The sequence below is a fragment of the Amblyomma maculatum genome, chromosome 11 (genome assembly GCF_055883805.1).
Source record: "Amblyomma maculatum isolate TAMU_Amacu chromosome 11, ASM5588380v1, whole genome shotgun sequence".
Lineage (NCBI taxonomy): Eukaryota > Metazoa > Arthropoda > Arachnida > Ixodida > Ixodidae > Amblyomma > Amblyomma maculatum.
Genome location: NC_139354.1, coordinates 6,828,664 through 6,848,961, shown reverse-complemented (window position 1 = coordinate 6,848,961; position 20,298 = coordinate 6,828,664). Strand labels below are relative to the sequence as shown.

General features: G+C 46.8%; 1 protein-coding gene across 1 annotated transcript in view; it reads left to right on the top strand.

The window, feature by feature from the left end:
• Positions 1 to 7,181: 7,181 nt before the first annotated feature.
• Positions 7,182 to 20,298, top strand: part of LOC146172722 (homeobox protein OTX2-B-like) — an 82,401-nt gene continuing 69,284 nt past the window's right edge. Inside the window, exons 1-2 of the mRNA XM_084583497.1 lie at positions 7,182 to 7,460; positions 7,681 to 7,770. Coding sequence (XP_084439623.1) covers positions 7,343 to 7,460; positions 7,681 to 7,770 — 208 coding nt within the window. The 5' untranslated portion in view covers positions 7,182 to 7,342. The remainder of the gene's footprint in view (positions 7,461 to 7,680; positions 7,771 to 20,298) is intronic.

The window sequence follows — 20,298 nt, the reverse complement described above, 5'->3', positions numbered from 1 at the left end:
TGTCGTTTTTTTTTTCTTTTTGTTTACACGCCATTAAGCCGAAGAATAATGATTCGGGGGTCATCTGATGTCTTGCAGAAGCACTACGTAGACGAAAAGGCCATTGCCATTTGGACAAAATTTTTCACAAAAACGAGGATTCCGAAAATGCCCCGCCGAAATGTCATCAAATGCAGTTACAGTCCCTTGCGCGCGCAGCGGTTCAGAGAACATCTTGGAAAGCACACCGCTTCCAGATCAGAGTTTGTCAAATTCAACGAGCTTGCAGCAATTTCTGTGTATTTAACAAGCTACATATTCGCTATTGCACACATATGTATATATACACATGTAACAAAATTTTGCAGTTCCAAGACTGTGCATGGTGCATGCCGGCTTCACGATGCCATAAACGGCATCGACATATATTATCATCTATGGTTTGTGGCCTGGGTAATATAGGCATCTCAGCTTCATTTCTCATAGACATTTCACTGTTATCTGAGCAAGAAAGGCACTCATGTGCCAAGTATGTTGCCTTTGAGGAGGTGAAAAATACTCAGAAATTTTGAAAACGTGTGCTAAACGTTCCTGACCGCAATTTTTTCACATATATTGTAAAGCAGAGCCACAACAATCACTACATCAAAAAATCGTCCCTATATAATATTAGGCTCGCAGTTTTTTCTAATTAAAGTAAAAAATGCGCCCACTGACATTTTATATGACAGCTCTGCTCTTTGTGAGTGCATGCAGGCAAACCTCAGAAGCAAACTTTTGATACGTATCGGTAAATTAGACCATTCTGCCCTTTCCCATCAGTATGTTGAGAAAAGTATCTGACAAAGTTACACAGTTGACTCACAATTATTTTCAAGAACAAACATTTGTTTTCTAAAGCACTTTTAACTACTCCGCGCGAGGACAGGATAAATTTAAAAAGCATATTTTTCCTTCGCTTTGCAAGATATCATTTCCATGAATATGCTAACAATAGTATATCTTACAATACTGCGATGTTCCTTAAACAATTAAAAGTCATGTCCCGCAAGCGCTTCACTTCGTTCGTAATGCATGGTGTATATATAGACTGGCTGCCTTGCCTCCCAACCCCTAACTTGAAATGCCACTTTGCCAAGTTCTTCAGTAATGCGGTAATTGCAGTTGCGCCTTTCTATTTCAGCGCCATTTATGTGACAAACTGCGCTCCACTTTGAGCAAGACCAGATCGCTCTCCCGCCACGAAGTCCGCTTATGACGCTTTAATGCCATCATTTCTCGCTTTCCGAAACGCCTTCCGTCTCGCTTTACCGTGAGACGGTGGCGCGGAAGCCAATGCCCCCTTCACCATATTGCGAGTTTCGCTCGATAACCGTACGCCGAAACTCATCCAATGCCTGGGTCAGGCCGTGGAAAGGTATCTCCAGAGTACTCTCGTGGACGATGATGCGGCATCTGAAAAGGAGGCCAACTTGAGGGATACACGAGTCAGCGGTCTCTCTGTCGCGTGCCCATGCAACATGCGATAGCAGCTGTTCTATTAGCGGTTCAGCAGCTTTATTCTGCGCAATTATACATTCTAGATGGCTTTTGCTTTCTATACTTAGAAGCTGACACACTTCTACAATAGCCTTGGAAGTAAAACTACCCTTCATACATATTCCTGAAGCGAAGCGCGTTTTCTGTGTGGGCATTTTTAGCCGGCATGGCTCGCACTGCGCGCATGCTCAACAACCTGCTTCGACAATTCCAGGCAGAAATATTTCAATTCAATGTTCTGTCTCATTTTCTTGACCACGAAGTCATCTCAGTATGCGTATATGTAACCCTGTTTTAACCGCGGTCAGCTGCGTGATAAATATACACTGGCCTCTGAATCGGGCATATGGACGCATTGAGCTCAGCGCGTGTCCGCTTGAAGGTTCCGGGTAGTCAGCTATGTTAGTTTATCTTTTAGTTTTTACAGTTTCGCGTCACTGCGCTGCTCTTAATTGTTTCGGTCTGTCTTCATCAGCAAAAGAAATAAGAGCTATATGGCTCCGAGCTAACGCAACTGAAGGCGTCCGCGTCTTGAACACTTCTGCCGCTCTGCTTTATAAGCCTCAAAGACATCTTCTGAGGGTTTCTTTGTATCATTCGAGAACTAGTAAACTCTGAAGAAAAAAAATGAAAATAGAAAACTTGAAGGAGAAATTCGTTGCCAGAAAAGTTGGATCAGTACTATCTTAGCCCCCTCTTCGACTGAACGAAGCGAATTTGACCAGTAGAGAACACGAAGAATATTGCATAACTTATCTTACGTCAGCAAGTGAAATATAGACGGAATTTGTGAAAACACACCGAGGAACTCGCAGCGGCGGAACACAATATGCATGTTGGTGTCATCCAACTGCGTAATGCATCGTTGTTGTTGTTGTTGTTGTTTTGTATCTTGCAGGACGCAAAATCTGGTCGAATTATGAGCCCGAACCAGCGGAGCCCTTTAAATACACTTGGTTATATATGACAGGGCGAAAAGGTCACTTCGAATAAAACGGGCGTTCTAATTAAACAAGTACGTAATAACGAGACATCACTGTAGCTTCTCGTGGAATACAAAGTGCAAACCTTTATGCGTCGGACTCCAGATGCGCAACTTTGTACACAATAGAGGGTATACAATCTAGTGAATTAAATACAGTGCTGCACAATGCAGCTGTGAAACTAACGGAACAATTAATATATATGCTATAGGCTACGAATAAGCTTTTCTCGTTGCGCTCTGGTGTAAATGACGTTTCCTGCTTTAATACGTATACGTCTGAAGAAAGTCAGACGTGGTGAAGAAATTGGCTGAAGAAGGCCGGTCACATTCTCCCGTCCTTCACCACGTCTGATTTTCTTCGAACGTTACGGTTCTAAACCAAGCCCAATATTCCCTTTAAAATATGTATACATACCCGAGCAGGGGTCGTGAAGGCAATGCTCGCGCAGAGGGGAAGGGTTTTTAAAGTGATCGGTTGTAATGAATAACTATAGTTTAATGCAAGAGGTTGCTGTAATCTAACCACCATAATTTCTTCTGCAAAAACTTCGAAACGTCTATGCATTTACACAAAGCATTCCCGGGTGGTTCTTGTAAGCTGTTTGAATGTTACTAAAATTTCATCCAAGAGAAAAACCGTTCCACATTGCCGAAGTATGCGCGAGAATGCTCCTGGTCCATTGAAAAAACACCTGCTACCATATGCTTCCGAGAACACTTGTATATATACTGTCGGAAATCATCGCGGAACCCAGGCACGATGAATTAGGTTCAAATAATATATTTTCGTGTTATGTGAACGTTTATGATTTGGCGTAGTGAAAAACGCGAGCATGCTCTCTTCTGTCTTTCTTTCAAGAAGCACCCACGCGTGGTGGAGGGAACTTGCGCTTTCCCCATTGGCTGTAATTTCAATGTACATCTGATTATCGTGAATTCTTTGTGACTACGAGGCGATTAAGTCAAGAATTTAGCGCAAAAATAGAGAACAATGGACAAAGAAGCGTTGGTCAATCGTCTCATGTGTCCTTCTTTGTCAAGTTAATCTATGTGTATATATACACTTGGCACTTGCCTTCTCAAACAGTTTGACTGTGCACAGGCGGATCCTAAATATAAGGTATACCCACTATTCCCGGACCATATCTGCTATTTTGTCAACTTATTTTTAGTGCAATATTGTATACACGAGCATTACAGTGAAGCCGTCCTTCACATGCTATGTTGAAAATTGGCGGCGCAACGATACAGTTAATTGCGAACTGATGGAGAATTGACTGTGAGAAACGCGGTATGCGCGGCTAGCACATTAAAAATATAATATTACTATACCCGTCTCATTTACCTCTTCGAAGCAATTAATGGCATGGGAAATGGGTGGTTTATGGAATACAGTCATACATTCGCGTCATGCTGCCTATAGACACATCCGGCCAAATGTAAAATGGAAGCTTGTATATAGACACGGTCTCATTTTGCATTTGGCATGGACGGAAGCAAAAAGTAGCCACCCACAAAATTCACGAGTGTCGACCCGGCCGTCGGTGATAGCCAATGGCATCTACAATTCGGGCCAAAATATAAGTATTGCGTGGTGCCTCGCAGTATCTCCAATTCTAAAACAAAAAAAGAACATGCATCCCGAACACAACTTGAACAGGCATGCACACTTGAAACCACCGGCTCCGTGAGGAGAAAGAAGTAGTCGATCAAAATTGCGAAAGAAGCCGTCATTGCGCTATAGCATGCACACAACATCTGCTCTGCGCTATACTAAGCCGAAGGAGAAATGCGCAGTGCAGTCGATGCTTCAGAAGCCGACATCACCGATTCGCAGGCAGCATTTCATGCGCATCATGTACATATCAGCGCATGCAAGACGCATATATAGTGCACTGCCAACTCTGAAACATAATATCTCTGACAATAAACGGTCGCCTGAAATCTGGCTCGCCGGAGCATAGAACCATGCAGTCGGTAGCAGATTGCGTGACGAAGACCACGAGAAGGCACGAGATCTCCTTCAAACCGATTACTTAAGGAAATAATTCTATACTAAAAACAATAAAGAACACTTGTTCCACCACCCCACAAATCCCTCAACTTAAGCCGACGTCATATAGCCTGCATCTGTCCCGTGCTCTTAAGTGCGAAAGAGTAATCCGGAGCTCAGAGCCTAACAAAATTGCCTAACGTTTCCGTGTGTCCACCGAGAACAAATAATAATAATAATAATAATAATAATAATAATAATAATAATAATAATAATAATAATAATAATAATAATAATAATAATAATAATAATAATAATAATAATAATAATAATAATTGGTTCACAGGAAAGGAACAGCGCAGTATCTGTCGCACTTGTTTCTGTGGACACCTGAACCGCGCCATACAGGAAGGGCGGAAGGTGGGAGTGAAAGTGGAATGAGAGGAAGAGGAGCCGTAGTGGAGGGCTACGGAGTAATTTCGACCACCTGGGGATCTTAAACGTGCGCTGACATCGCACAGCACACGGACGCCTCTTCGTTTCGCCTCCATCGAAACGCAGCCGCCGAGGTCGGGATCGAAACCGGGCACAGTAGTCGGGCATCTTACTACTGCACCACCCCTGCGAGCCCACTGAGAACAAACACACATTTAGTTTAGTTCAGTTTATTTGGTTTAACTTCCCAAAGCTACTCAGGCTATCAGATAGGCCTACACGGTACACCATATATGGAGGGCCCCAGAAATGTGGGGTTCTTTAAACTGCATTGTCATCGCCCAATACACGAACTGCTTACAAAATTAACTCAATAAATAGCCTCAGTCAGCGTCGCATGTAGGTGGCCACACCAGACCCACCGTTTACGCGAAAAACCCACCTCACCTGAAGTCTTGGCTCATCGCCCATGCGGCTTACACGCCACGTATTATGGCCCGCTGGTATCAGTATAAAGAGGAAATGATTACGTCCCCCCGCTGTACGACACTAACGCGCGGCGGCACCACATACGCCAGGCGTTATACAAAGGGCACTTCGAGGAGAATCGATATGCCACTACTCAGTGCGCGATTTGCGGCTAATCAAAGAGAAGAAAAATGTTTTGCGAGCATTATGGGCGTTACTTGATGTTCCAATTGGAATATATCAGAAAAGCGTCCTGGGTGTTGGGTTAGTGTAAAGATAACCTAAGATTGAGACTGACCCAATCGGAACTGTCGTTCACGACCTGACCTGCACCTCTATTGTTAATTTTATCGGCAAGCCTAGAACTGATCAGTCATGCATCTGCGGTAAGGCTAAGTTTCATTTTACATATTATTGAAGATATTCAGTATAAATAGCCTAAAATAACTAAAACATCAGCTTAGCGTCTATACGCTTAGTGTGCATCCACCCAAAGTCTGAGACAAATGCAACCGCAATCACGCGCACAAACACACACGCATATAAGCAAAAAAAAAAAAAACTATCACCAACAGTCACCTGTATTTGCAGCGCTCAGTAGCGCAAATAACTGCTTGAACCAAATCATAATTGTATTCAAAGTTATACATTTTAACTATTCTGAACGATAAGTATTTTTTCAGTAATCATGCCTAAATCATACGGTCGCGATGAATGTACGCCGCTCTCAACGATGCAGCGAAGTTTCTCTCGGGCGCTACTCAAGAAGGTAACTTAACTGTTCTACTCAGTTCACCATAACTTGTGGGAAATTGTCAATCTCTACGAAACTCCCGGAGATAACCTTGTTTCATTTCCATCAATATATTGCCAGATTCCGTTGCCTCTCACAACGCACAAACCGAATGCAATGGCAGTAAAAATCCAACACCTTCCCCATGCAACGCAAACAGTAGCACATCTCGAAGAAATACTCATCCATACTTTGAGCTGAACCCCTATGAACTTTATCCTGATCGCGGGCTTATCGCAAAGAATAACAAACTGAACTCCTTTGTGGCGCGCTTTCACACTACAATCACCGCAATGCTTGCGAACAGGCACGCTCCAGTAGACCCCATTCGCGTGTCAGAGTGACGAAAAGGCGTCGCCTTCCGTTTTACTTCTCTTCCTTCCTCTTTTTCGTTTCCGTACGCGCTTTTCGTCGCCGCGGTCATCTTTTTTTTTTTTTTTTTCCTCTATCCTCCTTCCGCCGCTGCGCGCGTCGCTCATCCCGCCACCTGATTAGCTTTTGGCGGCCATGGCGTTGTAATCCAATTGAGCGCCTTATTATCCTTTCGCCGCAACCAAAAAAAGGGGATCAAATTCCCTTTAAGGAGATAATTCCCGTCTGATCCTCTTCTCGTGCCCGTTTCCATTGATCCCCAAACAAGCGCCTTTTTTCCGGCAGCGGCGAACGGCTCGCGAGCGCGCGACGGCGGCAGAACGGAGAGGCGCGCTGAGAGCGCACGCGCGCGCACCTCCACGCGCTTCTTGAGGCGCGAGAGCGCGCCGCACAATGCGTGGGAAAGAGTATGGCGATCTCGAGGAGAGTGGAAGAGGCGGGGCTACGTTCGCGCAACGCTCCGCCCTTCCAGCGTCGGTGCTCTTTGAAGTTATTCAAAACTAAAAAAGGAAAGGCGGTGCCGGCGTCGGGGAGAAGGCGGGGCGCGTAGAGAACCGTTGCGATGGCGTGGCTGCGCAACGGGCGTGGCTCGCTTTTGCGGGCGGATAGCAGGCCGCCCTTCTCGGGGCGGGGCGTCGCGCGACCTGCGTGCCGCAGCCGCTTCCAGTGTGCGGTTCGGCAGCGTTGCGCAGGCTGCCTGCGATCGAGCAAGCTGGCGTTTCAACCGGCGGCGGCGGGACCGGGGCCTTTCGGCGGCTGCCAGCCGTCCGGCGGCGCCATGGCCGCAGCGGCCTACCACCACCTCAAGGGTCCTGCAGCAGCGGCGGCCTACTCCATGAACGGCATAGGACTGCACACCTCGCCGGGCGTCGATCTGCTGCACCCGGGCTACCCCGGTAAGCTGGATTAGCGGCGCGAGCGCGCGCAAGCTCTCTATCGAAGAGAGTCTGGGGGAGAGAGGGGGGCTGAGCACCCCCTAAAGCCGATTACGGACGGCTTTGACGGATGCCTAATTGTGTGCTGCGGGCTCCGCCGCCTTCGCTCGCTCGCCCTTCGCGGCGGGCGCGCTCTGGGCCCGGGTCCCCGCCTGCTCTTTTTTCTTTCCTTCAAAAACAGCGCACCCGCCGATACGGCTGGAGAAGTATCGGGACGACTGGGATTCGCAGATGATCGAAGAAGTCTGGTACAGCTCGTCGGGCTGCCCAAGTGAGTAGATGCAACCCATCTTTCTTCCTCTGCGCTGTGCATTGCCGGATACTCACGGTTATCGGTGGTGCCTTGGATACAACTCCGATGTTTCGACGTGTCGCACGACTCCGGCAGAAGAGGCCGCGCGCATTCGGACGATATACTCCAGGTTGGATGAGACTGTCCCCGGCTCCATCGGTTTCGCCAGGGCATAGTGCGTCATCGTCATCCGTCTAGGAAGGAGACCTTCGCGACTACGCTGGACGCAGTTTTTTCTTCGATCGAGGGCCTCCGGCGTCAGGAACCTGCTGTTTTTTCGAAGTCTCCGCGTTTCGGCGGAGAGTGTGAGGAGGCTTGGGTGTGTTGTGGAAAGGAGGAATAAGGGCTTCTAACCTTCTCGCAACTACGTCATCTCTCAACCGCTGTGGTGGTGGAGGCTTTCGGACAGGGTGATTCCACCCCCCCCCCCCCCCCCCCCCTCATCGCCGCTGGGTGCTCAAGGAAGCAAACAAGGGCGGGGCGTGCGGTGCCCCGCCCACCAATGGCTCCCGTTGGTCGCCACCGCGGGCTCGGGGTCCTCGCCGGAATGGGTTGGCGCGGTACGCGGACCGCAGCCGACCCGCATGAGCCTTTCCCCTGGCGCGCGGACAACAAATTGGTTGCCGACAGGGCCTAGTCAAGCCGTGGGTGCTGCTTTCCGGTTTCTGGCCCTGACGTGACCTGAGAGTTTCGGGGAAAGAAGGGGGCGTCCTTCTCGGCGAAGTATTTTTTGCTGGTGCTGCTGGGCGCTGTGGTTTTTGTCTGGGCCGGAGCGGCGGCGGCGGCGTAACGGACGGGCGCTGTCAATCTGCGTCGAGTCTACGGGGCTTTCTGCTGCCGCTGCTTATCAGCCGTGGGCGTGCTCGCGAAAGCTGAGCTGGCGTGAGGCCGCCCGCTCCCCTCCTCCTGTGAGCAAGCTAGCTGGAAGCCTTGTTGTGGCACACGGCGTCGGTTGCATCCCCTGTCAAGGGCAAAGGCTCCGATGCCTCTTTCGCCCGCTGTATAGCTTTCGGGGACGTTGGGGCCGCCGGTGAGGCAGTATTTTCTCAAGAACCAAACGCATGGCAGCTGGAGAGAGCGAAAGGTGTGCGTTCGAATCGTCACTAAATCAAGACGGGAGGGGGGAAGCGGTTCTGACTCCTCGCGGTTGGCCTTCGAGCTTCTACGGGATGCGAATGCCCGCTTCCATTAGCGCATACACTGCTTTCACGGATGATGTACACATTCCCACTGACTCCTTTGTTCGACGTTTGCATGCCTTCAATATCGTGAGTTCGCAAGAAAAAAAAAAAAAAAAGAAGGATGCATATTGATGTAGGACCTCGGAAACTGCCAGTGGGTGTATATTACCAGCTCCGTCGTCTGTTCACAGCCATTCTGGGCTGCCAAGTTCAAGCTGCACTTTGCGGATGCCACAGCGCCGTCGTAATAACAACCTTACAATCATACAGTGCTCCCCGCGTCAAAGAAACGCGAAGGCAAGAACACGTTAACATTTTTCCCCCTGCCTTTATTATTTGCCACTTTCGATCTCGCGACTGCTTCCCCGTTTGGCTATAATACCACTGCGCTGCGCTCATACTTGCAGTGCCTGTCGCCCGCGCTCCATCTCTTTTTTTTTCTTTTTCCTCCCTCGGCTGGCTCTGCGACTACGCTCACCGCGTACACAAGACACGGCGCCGCAGTTCTTCCGCCTTGGCCGCGTTCCCGGGATCGCCCGTTTTGCAACCGCATTTGCACAGAGCGTGCTTCGTGCTCCCTGGGCGCTGCGGTCTACTTTCTTCTTCGCCGTGGTTTCTGTCTTTCCCTTTCCTCATTTTATTCCGGACCGCGCAAACCTGACGTCTTCCCGAGTTTCCGAAGCCCCGCGGTGCATGTTGGCTCCTCGCGCAAGATGCTACGACTGATCTGGTCGTCTTTGCATCCTGGAAGGCTCAGTTGTGTGGCGACGTTTGTCGGTAGCATACACAACTGGTCATGAAAGTAGAGTCAATGTCCTGAAGCGCTCCCGTGGTGGTTGATGTCAATCAATTGAGTCATTTGGATATTATTTGTACTGGAAAATCCGATAATCAGGCCGGTGACACGATGCTATCGGTGTGTCCTTGGTTAGGCTCTGCCAAGGCACGACGCCTGGATCTGAGAAGTATTTGTTCTTGCATAAGCATTTAAGCATAAGCAGCATAATTATACTTACCGTTGTGATTCCCTTGGGCAAATGTTTGAAATAATGGCAAGACGGCTTCGGAAATGGTTGCCTGACTATTGGACTGAGCAGCGTTGAAATACTTTACGGTATTGAGGGCCGAACAATCCCAGTCTTCTCGGGCTTTCCTGAATATGCAGCAATGCAGAGACAGTACGCCTAAATATTTTGCAGCTTACGCCATATGAAGCTTGAGTTTGTGCAACCTTTCTTTTATTTAACCTCATAGGATAAGACGCGTATGATGTAATACCGTCCATGCTGGAGTAATTTCATCGTCTCGATGAAGCTTGATGCTCTTGGCTTGCGAATATGAGTCCTGTTTTTGTTTTGTTTTTTTCGTATAGAGGCAGCCGTTCACGGGAAAGATACATTCACAGTGTATTTCGCCTGAAATTCGACATGACGGTCTTTACGTGGATGCGCATATTCGATGAGTTAAAACAGAAAACAAGCAAATTCCAATGTCTCAGACTTTTATGCGTGCATTGAATGACTGAATGCAATGGAAGTTGTTCCTGCATAATATCCGTACTCCGCAAGTATTAATATCAATGTGCCCTTCGTGATTTATTTCGCCGAACGATGCAAGACAAAAGGGGGGGGGGGACCTTTCTTCTGGCATGTTGAATACAACCACGACCTTTAATTAATGAAGCCCTCTTTTTTCTTTTCTTTTTTTTTTTTTGCATAAAGACAATCGAGGGCAGTTTGGTATAATAGCGAGAGCAAATATGCTTTTGAAGTCTTCAAAAATTACATGTCGGACTTGACGGACTCAGAAGCCGGCTCCAAAGGCGCAAACGAGAAAGGCGGCTTGGCTTGGCAGGGAATTCTGCACAGCCAGACCAAGTATTTACCATGCAAATCAAAACGAGGACGGCAAGGTATATGAAACAGATTCGCGGCTCAGGAGTACCGAGAATTTCAGTTTATTTCGATGGACTGCTCATTGTTTTGACTCTGTCTTCCTCTTCGCCCATGCGTCCCTCAACAACAGACACCATGCACTTCTCCTCGTTGTCTTGCACGTAAACCGTGTCCTATATATCGTGGTCGCGAAACCAAAGAGAGCTCCTCGGCAATCCTTTGCGCAACCTGCGTTCGGTGCATGCCTCGTCATTCGTTGACAGCCGAGGTCTTGTCTATATAGATATATACGGGGCTGCCGTTCTTGGAAGCGCCATGGCCGGCTTGCATTGTCTGGACGTGGGTGCTTGCCACGCCCTATAGAGAGGGGCCGCTGTACTCGGCCGTAGTCGAGCCCCATCGCCCTCCAACGTCCGCGACTGGCGTGCGAGTGCTTGAGTCTCCGTGCGTCTACAAGTGTACACACATGCACTCTTGAGGGTCGCGGGACGGACCAGCCGCGGTCGAACCGGTTCCTCGGTGGGACGGGCTCTGGTGTGTGTGTGTGTAGATGTAGAGCTGCCAATGGCCGCTCGGGCACCCCTTGACCACGACCTCGATGCAGTGTTCACGGCTGTTACGTACGCCCATGGATATGCCGTTGCTATACAAGTCGGCAAGACCCCAACTGTGCCCTGGATTATGCGCATGTTTTTTACTTATGCACGTTTCTTTCTTTTTTTTTACTTATATTAGTAGCAGTATATACGATGATGTAACTTCTTTGGAGTGTTACTTGGAATCTGCCGTCAGTTTTCGGAGAGTCCCTTCTGTGTCCTGCCGCTTTTGTGTGCGACGCGCCAGACGTCGCTGTTTAATTGCCGGGAAAACAAAACAATTGTTACTCACTCTGCTCTTTAAAATGATATTCTGGCATAGTTGTACTATCGTGAGGCTGAACAAATACACCCCAAATTTCAACAAGGGGATAGCCACTCCGTTAGCACTTATTAAATCGCTCACTTCGACGTCCAACCGCTGGTTATAGAGTGATGTCATTTTCTTTCATGTGTATACGGATTGCGTATCAGTACTATACTACGCTATATGCCCATCGTGAAACTTAGACGACATTCTCCGCTACGTGTATACGCTGTAAATTCATTGTTATATGGTTTTGCCGTTTCTACAAAAAGAAAAAAAAAATGGCGCAACTAGCGACGGTATCTTCACGAAGGCGAACACATCGGCCAGAGAAACAAAAAACTGTTTGGGAAGTGGAAAACTTCAGTCTCTGGAACTGATGGTTTCCAACACATACGCGAATCAGCTGTGCATGAAGCACGATTAGTTGTTTTTCGGCATGACCTTTTGGAACGTCCCTATACGCTTATACATTTTAGTGTTCGAGTTGATATTAATTTAGGCCGGTGCAAGAGTATTTTTATTTATTCGCGTTTACTTTACACAGTTATCTGTCAGGAACAGCATCCATTAATGATCTTCGTTGGTCTGTTAGTCGCGTTAACTTGTGAAACTTATTCGTCTGTTGCAACTGAATGGCGCCGTTTGGCGCGCTCCATCCACCATGTGTTACTGCAGTAGCCGCCACTCGTAGGTCAAGTACCATGCAGCGGTTTATATGTCCACTTCGTGTTGCCACAATGCAACTATCCTGTGCAGAGAATAACCGTATAGGACGCGTTTAATGCCGTTCACCTGAGCCATATGAGTTCCGGAGTACATCGCACCTCCCGCGCGGCAGCGCGTCGTATCGTTGTGCGCTCACAATCAAGCACATCGTCCAGCCGCACAACAACCCTCGAAAACGTCGCACAGAAATTAATGAATATAAAGCGCAGCAGCGTTCCGCTCCGACGGCGTCGCGGGCGCGAGCAGCAACCGCATGCATCCCCGCCGCCTCACCGGGTGCGCGCGGACGACGGAGCGCGAAGCGGCGGCATCGTGCATGGCGCGCACGTAGCCGCGCCGACGGCCTCGCTGATAAGCTTCCGCAGAGCGCCGCCGCCGCAACACACAGGGAGAGAACGGGGAGGGACGACGCTGGGGCCCCACTTTCTGCTCGGATCCCTCGCGTCTCTCGAACGCCGGCGACGCGGCCGTTGTCGCGTAGCCGAACGAACCGTACTGCACCGAGACCGCGCACTACGATAGGCATCGCGCCGGCGGCGGCACGGCCTTCTTCGTATTGCCGCCTTCGAGAAAGAAGGGCCGCGCGAAAAGCACGCCGCAACTCTCCTGTGCGCACATGGAACCAGCGGTGTCGGAACCGACCGGGCGTGAACGGATATGAAATGCCGACCGCGGTTTCGGCGACGGCGGTGGGCAGTCGCGCGATGCTTGCGGACAGTGTGGATATATATCGCTCTGCTTGCATGTGCGCGGTTCTGGTCCGGCGAAAAATTGTGGTTTCGGTTCCGACTCGGCGAAATTTCGTTTATCTTTCTCAATGCTTCATTGTGTGCGCAGTGAACCGTGTGCAGAACATTGCCCGTCTGTTGGGTATACATTTACGCAGTCACCTAAAATAGACTATATACGCTATATTTTTTTTTTTTCTTTCGCGCTCTGTTGCGTAAACAATGCTTCGAAGGATAGCGGATGGCATTGACTCCTTGCTCTCAAACCTAAGATGCGTTCAAAGGGCTTCTTGCCGCTGAGGGTATTCTCCATTCATGCATGCACTGCGCGAAGCGTATACTCGGCTCCTGGTGATTTGATGCGCACCTTCCAGTCTGCTTTCTCCCGTATCGGAGGATACTGTATACAGTTTGGCGGCGGTCGGCTTTACTCGGCAAGGGTGTCGGCGGCTCGCTCTTGTACGATCCCTGCAGTTTCCTTGCATGAACGCGCCTTTATGCGAGCACCTTCATTTAAGGAGCCAAACTTTTACGGGATCAAAGAAGCTCGCCTAATATCCCTCCCAATGTAATACAAGAGTGAGTCCTTACAAGGAGACTTTTTTTGGTTTCCATACATCACCGATTCACTTCTATAGATGTCTTCGATGATTGTCTGAATTGATGCAAGTGTATACCTTCAGGTCACACTCTGACCCTTTGACATCAGCAGATATTTTGACTCCCGCAAGATATTCGGCCTCCTATAGCTCAACTCGACATTTTCTTTTCTCTGTTCCCTTTCTCTCCCTCTATAGCCCCCACTCCACATACAGAGCCGTTTCAAGCATTTCCCGGTTAACCGTTCTGTTGTTTCTTTGTATTCTCTCTTCCTCTAGGGGCAATACAAAAAAATGATCTGCCGAAATTGTTTTTCGACGAGTGGGCTATAGTGGCCGAAAAGATATGGGCTGCAGTATGCGCTACCGGTGCAGGTTATCTGCAGGAGAAACGAAATTATTCACGAGGTGCCTTTTCTGTTCTTTCATTCCCGACTTCCATCACAACACGGCTAAAGGATATACACCGACAAGTGAGCAGATCACTGACCTCATTCCTATTTCTTCACAGCCAATTTTTCTTCTTAATGATGTGTAGACATTCCTGTATATATCGATCCGCACACAGCTTTCGCCTACGACCGCTAAATAATTTATAACTGAATTTTCTTTTCTCACCAGTTTCGCTTTCAGCTGCCGAGAGATGGCTTTGACGTCACATCAAGTCTTGACGCGCGGAGTAAAAAACAGCGGTATAATCGCTGACTATATCCACTTGTTGTGATTTATTTTCTTAAGGCAGGCTGGCTTTATCCCTTTAATGCATTCAAACGACACAGGAATGATTATACCATTGTATTTGCATCCCTCACGTGACCTAAATTTGACTAACGTCATAGCCATCGCTCGGCTTTTGGTTGAAATCGACACAGAGGAGAAAAGAAATTTGATCATAAATTATTAAGCGGTCGTAGTCGAATATGACGGGGTGATCCGTGTGCAGTAATATATTAGGCATCATTACAAATGATATAACGCGAACCCAAAAATTAGGCGTCAATAGTTTTAAGGCTGTCTCGAATCGATATGATAGCTCGATAACGTTCTGAAGTGATATATGGATACTCCATGGTCAATCTGAATACTGATTCGTTACACTCTTGTCTCTGGCCTGCTACATGCGTACCTTGCGGTGCGCCGTTCATGCTTTCTTTTCAGTCCTTTTCTTACTGAGGGGTAAAACTTAACGCTGTCAATTATTTCCAGGAAGAGAAGAATTTCAGAGAAGAATTTTAACTTGAGGAGCTTTACCCGTTTGAATAATATGGTCATGGTTTGTTTCTTTTGCGATCAAGACGGCAAAACGGAACGCGTTGATTCACTGAAATGGGCTCGTCGCCTGTTTTCACTGCACAAGAATCGCGCTTCGATGCGCGAATTAATTTCTCGTCATTACTCGGCATTATCATATAATTATTTGTCTCGAGGAAATACGGTGCACCGCCCCATTGGTAGTGAAAATGTTATCCAGTTCAATACGCAGACACTAAAGGTATATAAGCCGATGAGTAGATATACATCTCTAATATGCACGGAGAAGAAAGGGATGGGGAGGGGGGGGGGGGGGGGGGGGGGGGGCTAGCTCAAGAATTTGAGATTACTTTGGGGGAGAATGCACCTGCCTTTGCTGAGTGCTGGGAGAGAGACGTCATTTTTGGCTCGGATGTCTGCAAATGCCATATGAGTAATTTCTCTGAATCTGGAATTGCTGAAAGCGTATTAAAAAAAAAATCCCTAATTTCGAGCTCGGGAGTTACGTATATATACTCTGCCACATACACTTAGGTTGCACGGTTACATCAAACACGCCGTGATATGAGTGTAAGCCGCTCTTGACACTTGATCTTGAAGCCGCCTTCATCCGAGAGGTGTATGGAAGATACCCGAGAGCAAGGTTTGGAAATGTCTGCGATAATGAACCCGTTACCTCTTAATCCTTTTTCCGCACCGCGCGAATTCACTGCGCGTTATCTGACGTGGGCGCCTCGAGCGCTATAAAGCAGGCGAAAGAATGAACCCGTTTTCCACGTCGTTCCGATAGGAAAGCGTGACTGGGGTACACAAGACTCTATAGGAAAAGAGCACCGCCGCGCCGTATCGAATATGCATGCCTGTGTATATACGACAACTCCAAGGAGACGCACCCGATCCCGCGACGCTCACTCCTCGTGCAGTTCAGTGCTTCAAGGCGTTGCTTTCTCGGTCTTCGGGGCTGTGGTCGCTGTAGAGTGTTGGTGATGCCATAGCGGAGTATGCCCTGTAAAGCGGGCAAGAGAAAGATTGTGTCCCTGCGCTGCGGCAAGGGCGGAAGCTCTTATCTGATTTCGCGACGGCGGCTTGCGGAGACGCGCCTGACGCGATCTTTTCCGAGTTGGCGGCAGCAGCGGTGGAGGTTGTATATACGGTACGTTCGGAGTTTTTGTACCCCGTTCGTGCGAAAAACTTCGGCCTTGGTAATACTTGGGGGCAAAAAAAAAAGAAAAGAGATAAAGCTTCTCGTGTCAGAAACTGCGAGCACGAACGCGAATATATCGTCGGATTGCCTGCAGTGCAAAAATATAAAGGAAGTGTGAATGAAAGAAGCACCTACCATACACCTTCTCCCGATAGCAGTGCTAGCGGCCGGCACCAGCTATCACTGCTGGAGTTGTCCACCCGAATGGATCAAGTGACAAGCGTGACCGAAAATGGCGCTGCTTTCAAACTTCGATGCATCATCTAGTATAGTATATATAAACAGTGGGAGCCATTCAAGAGGTACTGGAATATTAGTAAAAGAACACCATAATGATGTGCCCATAGAGGAAGGAAACGAACATCACTGGCACGAGGATGTAAACAATAATATAAAGCACTATATTGCGAGAAAAACGTAATTTAGCTGATGATCGTATACCGCACTCTATTCTCACAGTATACCTTTTACTAACTTGACGATACACTCTTATGCGATATCATATACTTGCCAAAAGTGACTTTCGTTTTGTATATAGGCAAATAATCAGGGCCGTCCTTATTGGATGTGCCATGCTTCCTCGATTTCAAGCATGACACTCCGTCAAGGTTGACTGCACCGCGAGGGAGAAGAAAAAAAGCGGCATTAATTTCCACAACTTGTGGTCAGAAAATGTTGGGCTGCTGCCGTGGAGTGCTGAAAGTATAGACATAGTTATAGGCTGCACGCCAGTGCACCAGTCTCTAACATTGAGGAGTGGTGTCTCGCTTTTGCTATATACATAGTATGTCATAAAAATCATTAGGTGCAAGATATAATTTTCCGCAGCCCGGTATAAAAAAAAGGATATGCTTTTAATTACCTCTCTATACTGTTATAACCCCTCCATCACGGATATATATATATATATATATATATATATATATATACAGCTCGATTTAACGAAACCCGATTTAACGAAAGCCCCGATTTTAAGAAGATATCCCGAATCTCCCTCAGACGCTCATATGGTTCAATGCTTTGAGTAACTCGATTTAACGAACCTTTTGCTGAAAAATGAAGGCGAAAATGTCTAATTTTTGTGGTCTATTTTGTACAAAACTCTCAAGGATGTATTTATTGACTGCGATTAAACGGTAACATCATGCAGCAACTATACGTCCCGCTTTAGCCAAACTGCGCGGTACGAAACGCGAGATATACTGATGTTAATTAACGAGATTTCACCAGCGGTAAAAAGTCGGCCGGTCGACGCGATGTCGGCAGCGGTGCCGCATGCCTACACCGGGGAAAATTATGGTTGCCCTTTATCTGCTGCGACAGTTTGCCGGAACACATGAGAAATAAACGCACAAAGAAGCCCCGGCAGATGTTGCTATACAATCCGCAAGCAAGCAAAGATCAGCAGCGTCTTTGCTGGGAAAGAAATTTAGTTCCCTGGAACCCTTCTTGCCGAGGTAAAAGTTTCGTAGCTTCTTTTCATATATACGTGCTATCGGTGCCGGTGGATGCGCGGGCCACAATTTCATTGTAGCAACATATCATAGCGTACAAGTTGGTATTGCATTTAAAGATGACGTAACAGTACAGCTTTCCTGGGCCTTCGTTTATGTTGGCTGTTACCTCCTTTCAAAACACGATTTCATTTTCAACGCATTTACACTTCGCAGATTTTATACCACCGTACTTCCCTGAAGCCGCAACACCATATAATAATCGATTTTATCGTATTGTGTGATCGATAAATGCATTCCTCGATTTAACGAAGTTCCCGATTTAACGAAATAGTTCGCGGCTCCCCTCAACTTCGTTAAATCGAGTTTCAACAGTGTGTGTGTGTGTGGGTGTGGGGGGGGGGGGGGGGGGGTAGTCTGACCCATGAGCGATACGAACAGAAAACGAACAGACGCGACTGCTCGTTTTCACAGTTTATTTCGCCAACATGTTTCAGGAGATATTCCCTTCGGCAGGGCAGCTTACAATAATCCAGCTTTGAGATTATCGGCTTGAAGAACAACGAGGAGGTGTGACCCCGTGGTACGAACCTCATTCGAGGGAGAGGGTGAGACCACATATGTTGCACTCAAAGGGCGCCGCTACACTAAAAATAACATTTTGCCATGCGTTATTTTAACTGATGGGCGCTGTCAATCCTCTTTGCGAGGATCTTTACAGAGAGGGCGTTAAATAAATTTAAAATATAAAAGAGCAATATTTGCAAGCACTAATGTTTTAATGCACCACCATTAGCAGAAATGAGCATCCATCGAGAGTGTCAGAATTTGGGCAGATCATTATGTTCCATGACGCACATCGGGAAGTACTTATATATATAACACATTTCGAATATGAGCATGACATGAAAGCAGGGCAATATTATTATGATTTGTTCTTGCTGTGCCGCATATTGCTAAACATGAATAGCGACGTGGATTGAGTTATGACGAGCCACGTATTCCTAAACATATGAGTATATAACGACATGAATTGAGCGAAAAGACAGTAAATAATTTGTGACCAAAATTCTCCCTTATCTAGTTTCGGTTTCATTTTAATCTGCCGGATGACAATTCTTAAGACTCTGCGTACAAAAACTTTCGCAAGAAAGGTTAAAATATAACACCGAAATCAATAAGAAGTGATTATGCTGCAGTTTTTGCGTGTCTCATGTCAGCAAAACAGAGCCGTCGATCAGCGGCTGGAAGCGAAACAGAAACTTCACGAGAAAATATTATTACAAATTATTCAGTTTGTGTATACGTGAATCGCACGTCATGATTCATGATACTACTGAATGTGGCGGCCGCGATTGGGATCGAATATGCGTCCTCGGGATCAACAGCCCAGAGGCTTGTGTACTTAGCCACGTACCGCGGCGGTATATGTGCTTTTCTTTATTACTATTGGATCTTCTTAATATGTGTGGGATAATAATTAAAGTCGATTTCTTTGTCCACACATTTATAACAGGTCAAGGCTATGGCACTTGCGTAACTTATTTTGTCCTTCCATATCGGAAGCAGATAACGCATGCTGCGTATTATTTTTTTCAATGGTCATATATATCGTCTACACTGAGTGCTGCGCAATTCAACTTTTGAAATGCTGCTATCCAAAATATTTAGTTTGATTTGAATTTATACGAGGCACTTTGTACAAATTAAGCAAGGACGCAAAACAAAATATATTTTTTCTCCAATGTATATAGGATCCTTGCAAATTTTAGCAGAGTTACAAATAAAGCATTTGAGGTATCCCACTGAAATCAATCTAATAGAGCTGAGCCGTCTTGCGCACTACAGGCAATCTTTTTCTTTGCGATTGATTGATTGATTGATTGATTGATTGATTGATTGATTGATTGATTGATTGATTGTGAAAATAACTCTTCTAAATTACTAAATATTGACTATAGACAATATGTGGTTTGCAAAGTTATAGAAAAAGTAACTGTTTCTAAAGAAGTGAAAGATGTGCTTTCATATATGTTTTATAAGTTTACAACAAATGAATGGAAAGATATTGACGATAATTGCTTACTATAGGCTGTCGCCTTTAAAAGCTTCAATTATATACTATGTATGCACTGTGCTAACCTTGAAATAAAATAACGCTTTCTGGAACAACCGTTTCAATTGTGAGCCATATGCATGCTGTAAATATTTTAAGACACTGCTGGTCATTTTAATCAGAACAGTCTTACCTTCCAATGAATATATGGTAATTGCTTTAACAATGGTGTACTCAATTGCGCCGGATTATTAAGTCAGCGTTTTCTTAAGATGCGTTTTTGATAATAGAAGTAAAAAAAGAATGTGTGCTTTCCGAAAGAATATATACTCAGAAACCTCGAAGCAATAAAGGGGGGGGGGGGCAAAAAAAAACACTTAACAGCTTTACATTTAACACTTTCCTTTTCAGCCTACATTGATGATGAAAATGCCTTTATCCACTCCTGCTTTCGACGGAGGCAAAAAGCAAGACGCCAGTCTGCTGTGCGATGTCAGTGCACGTTAA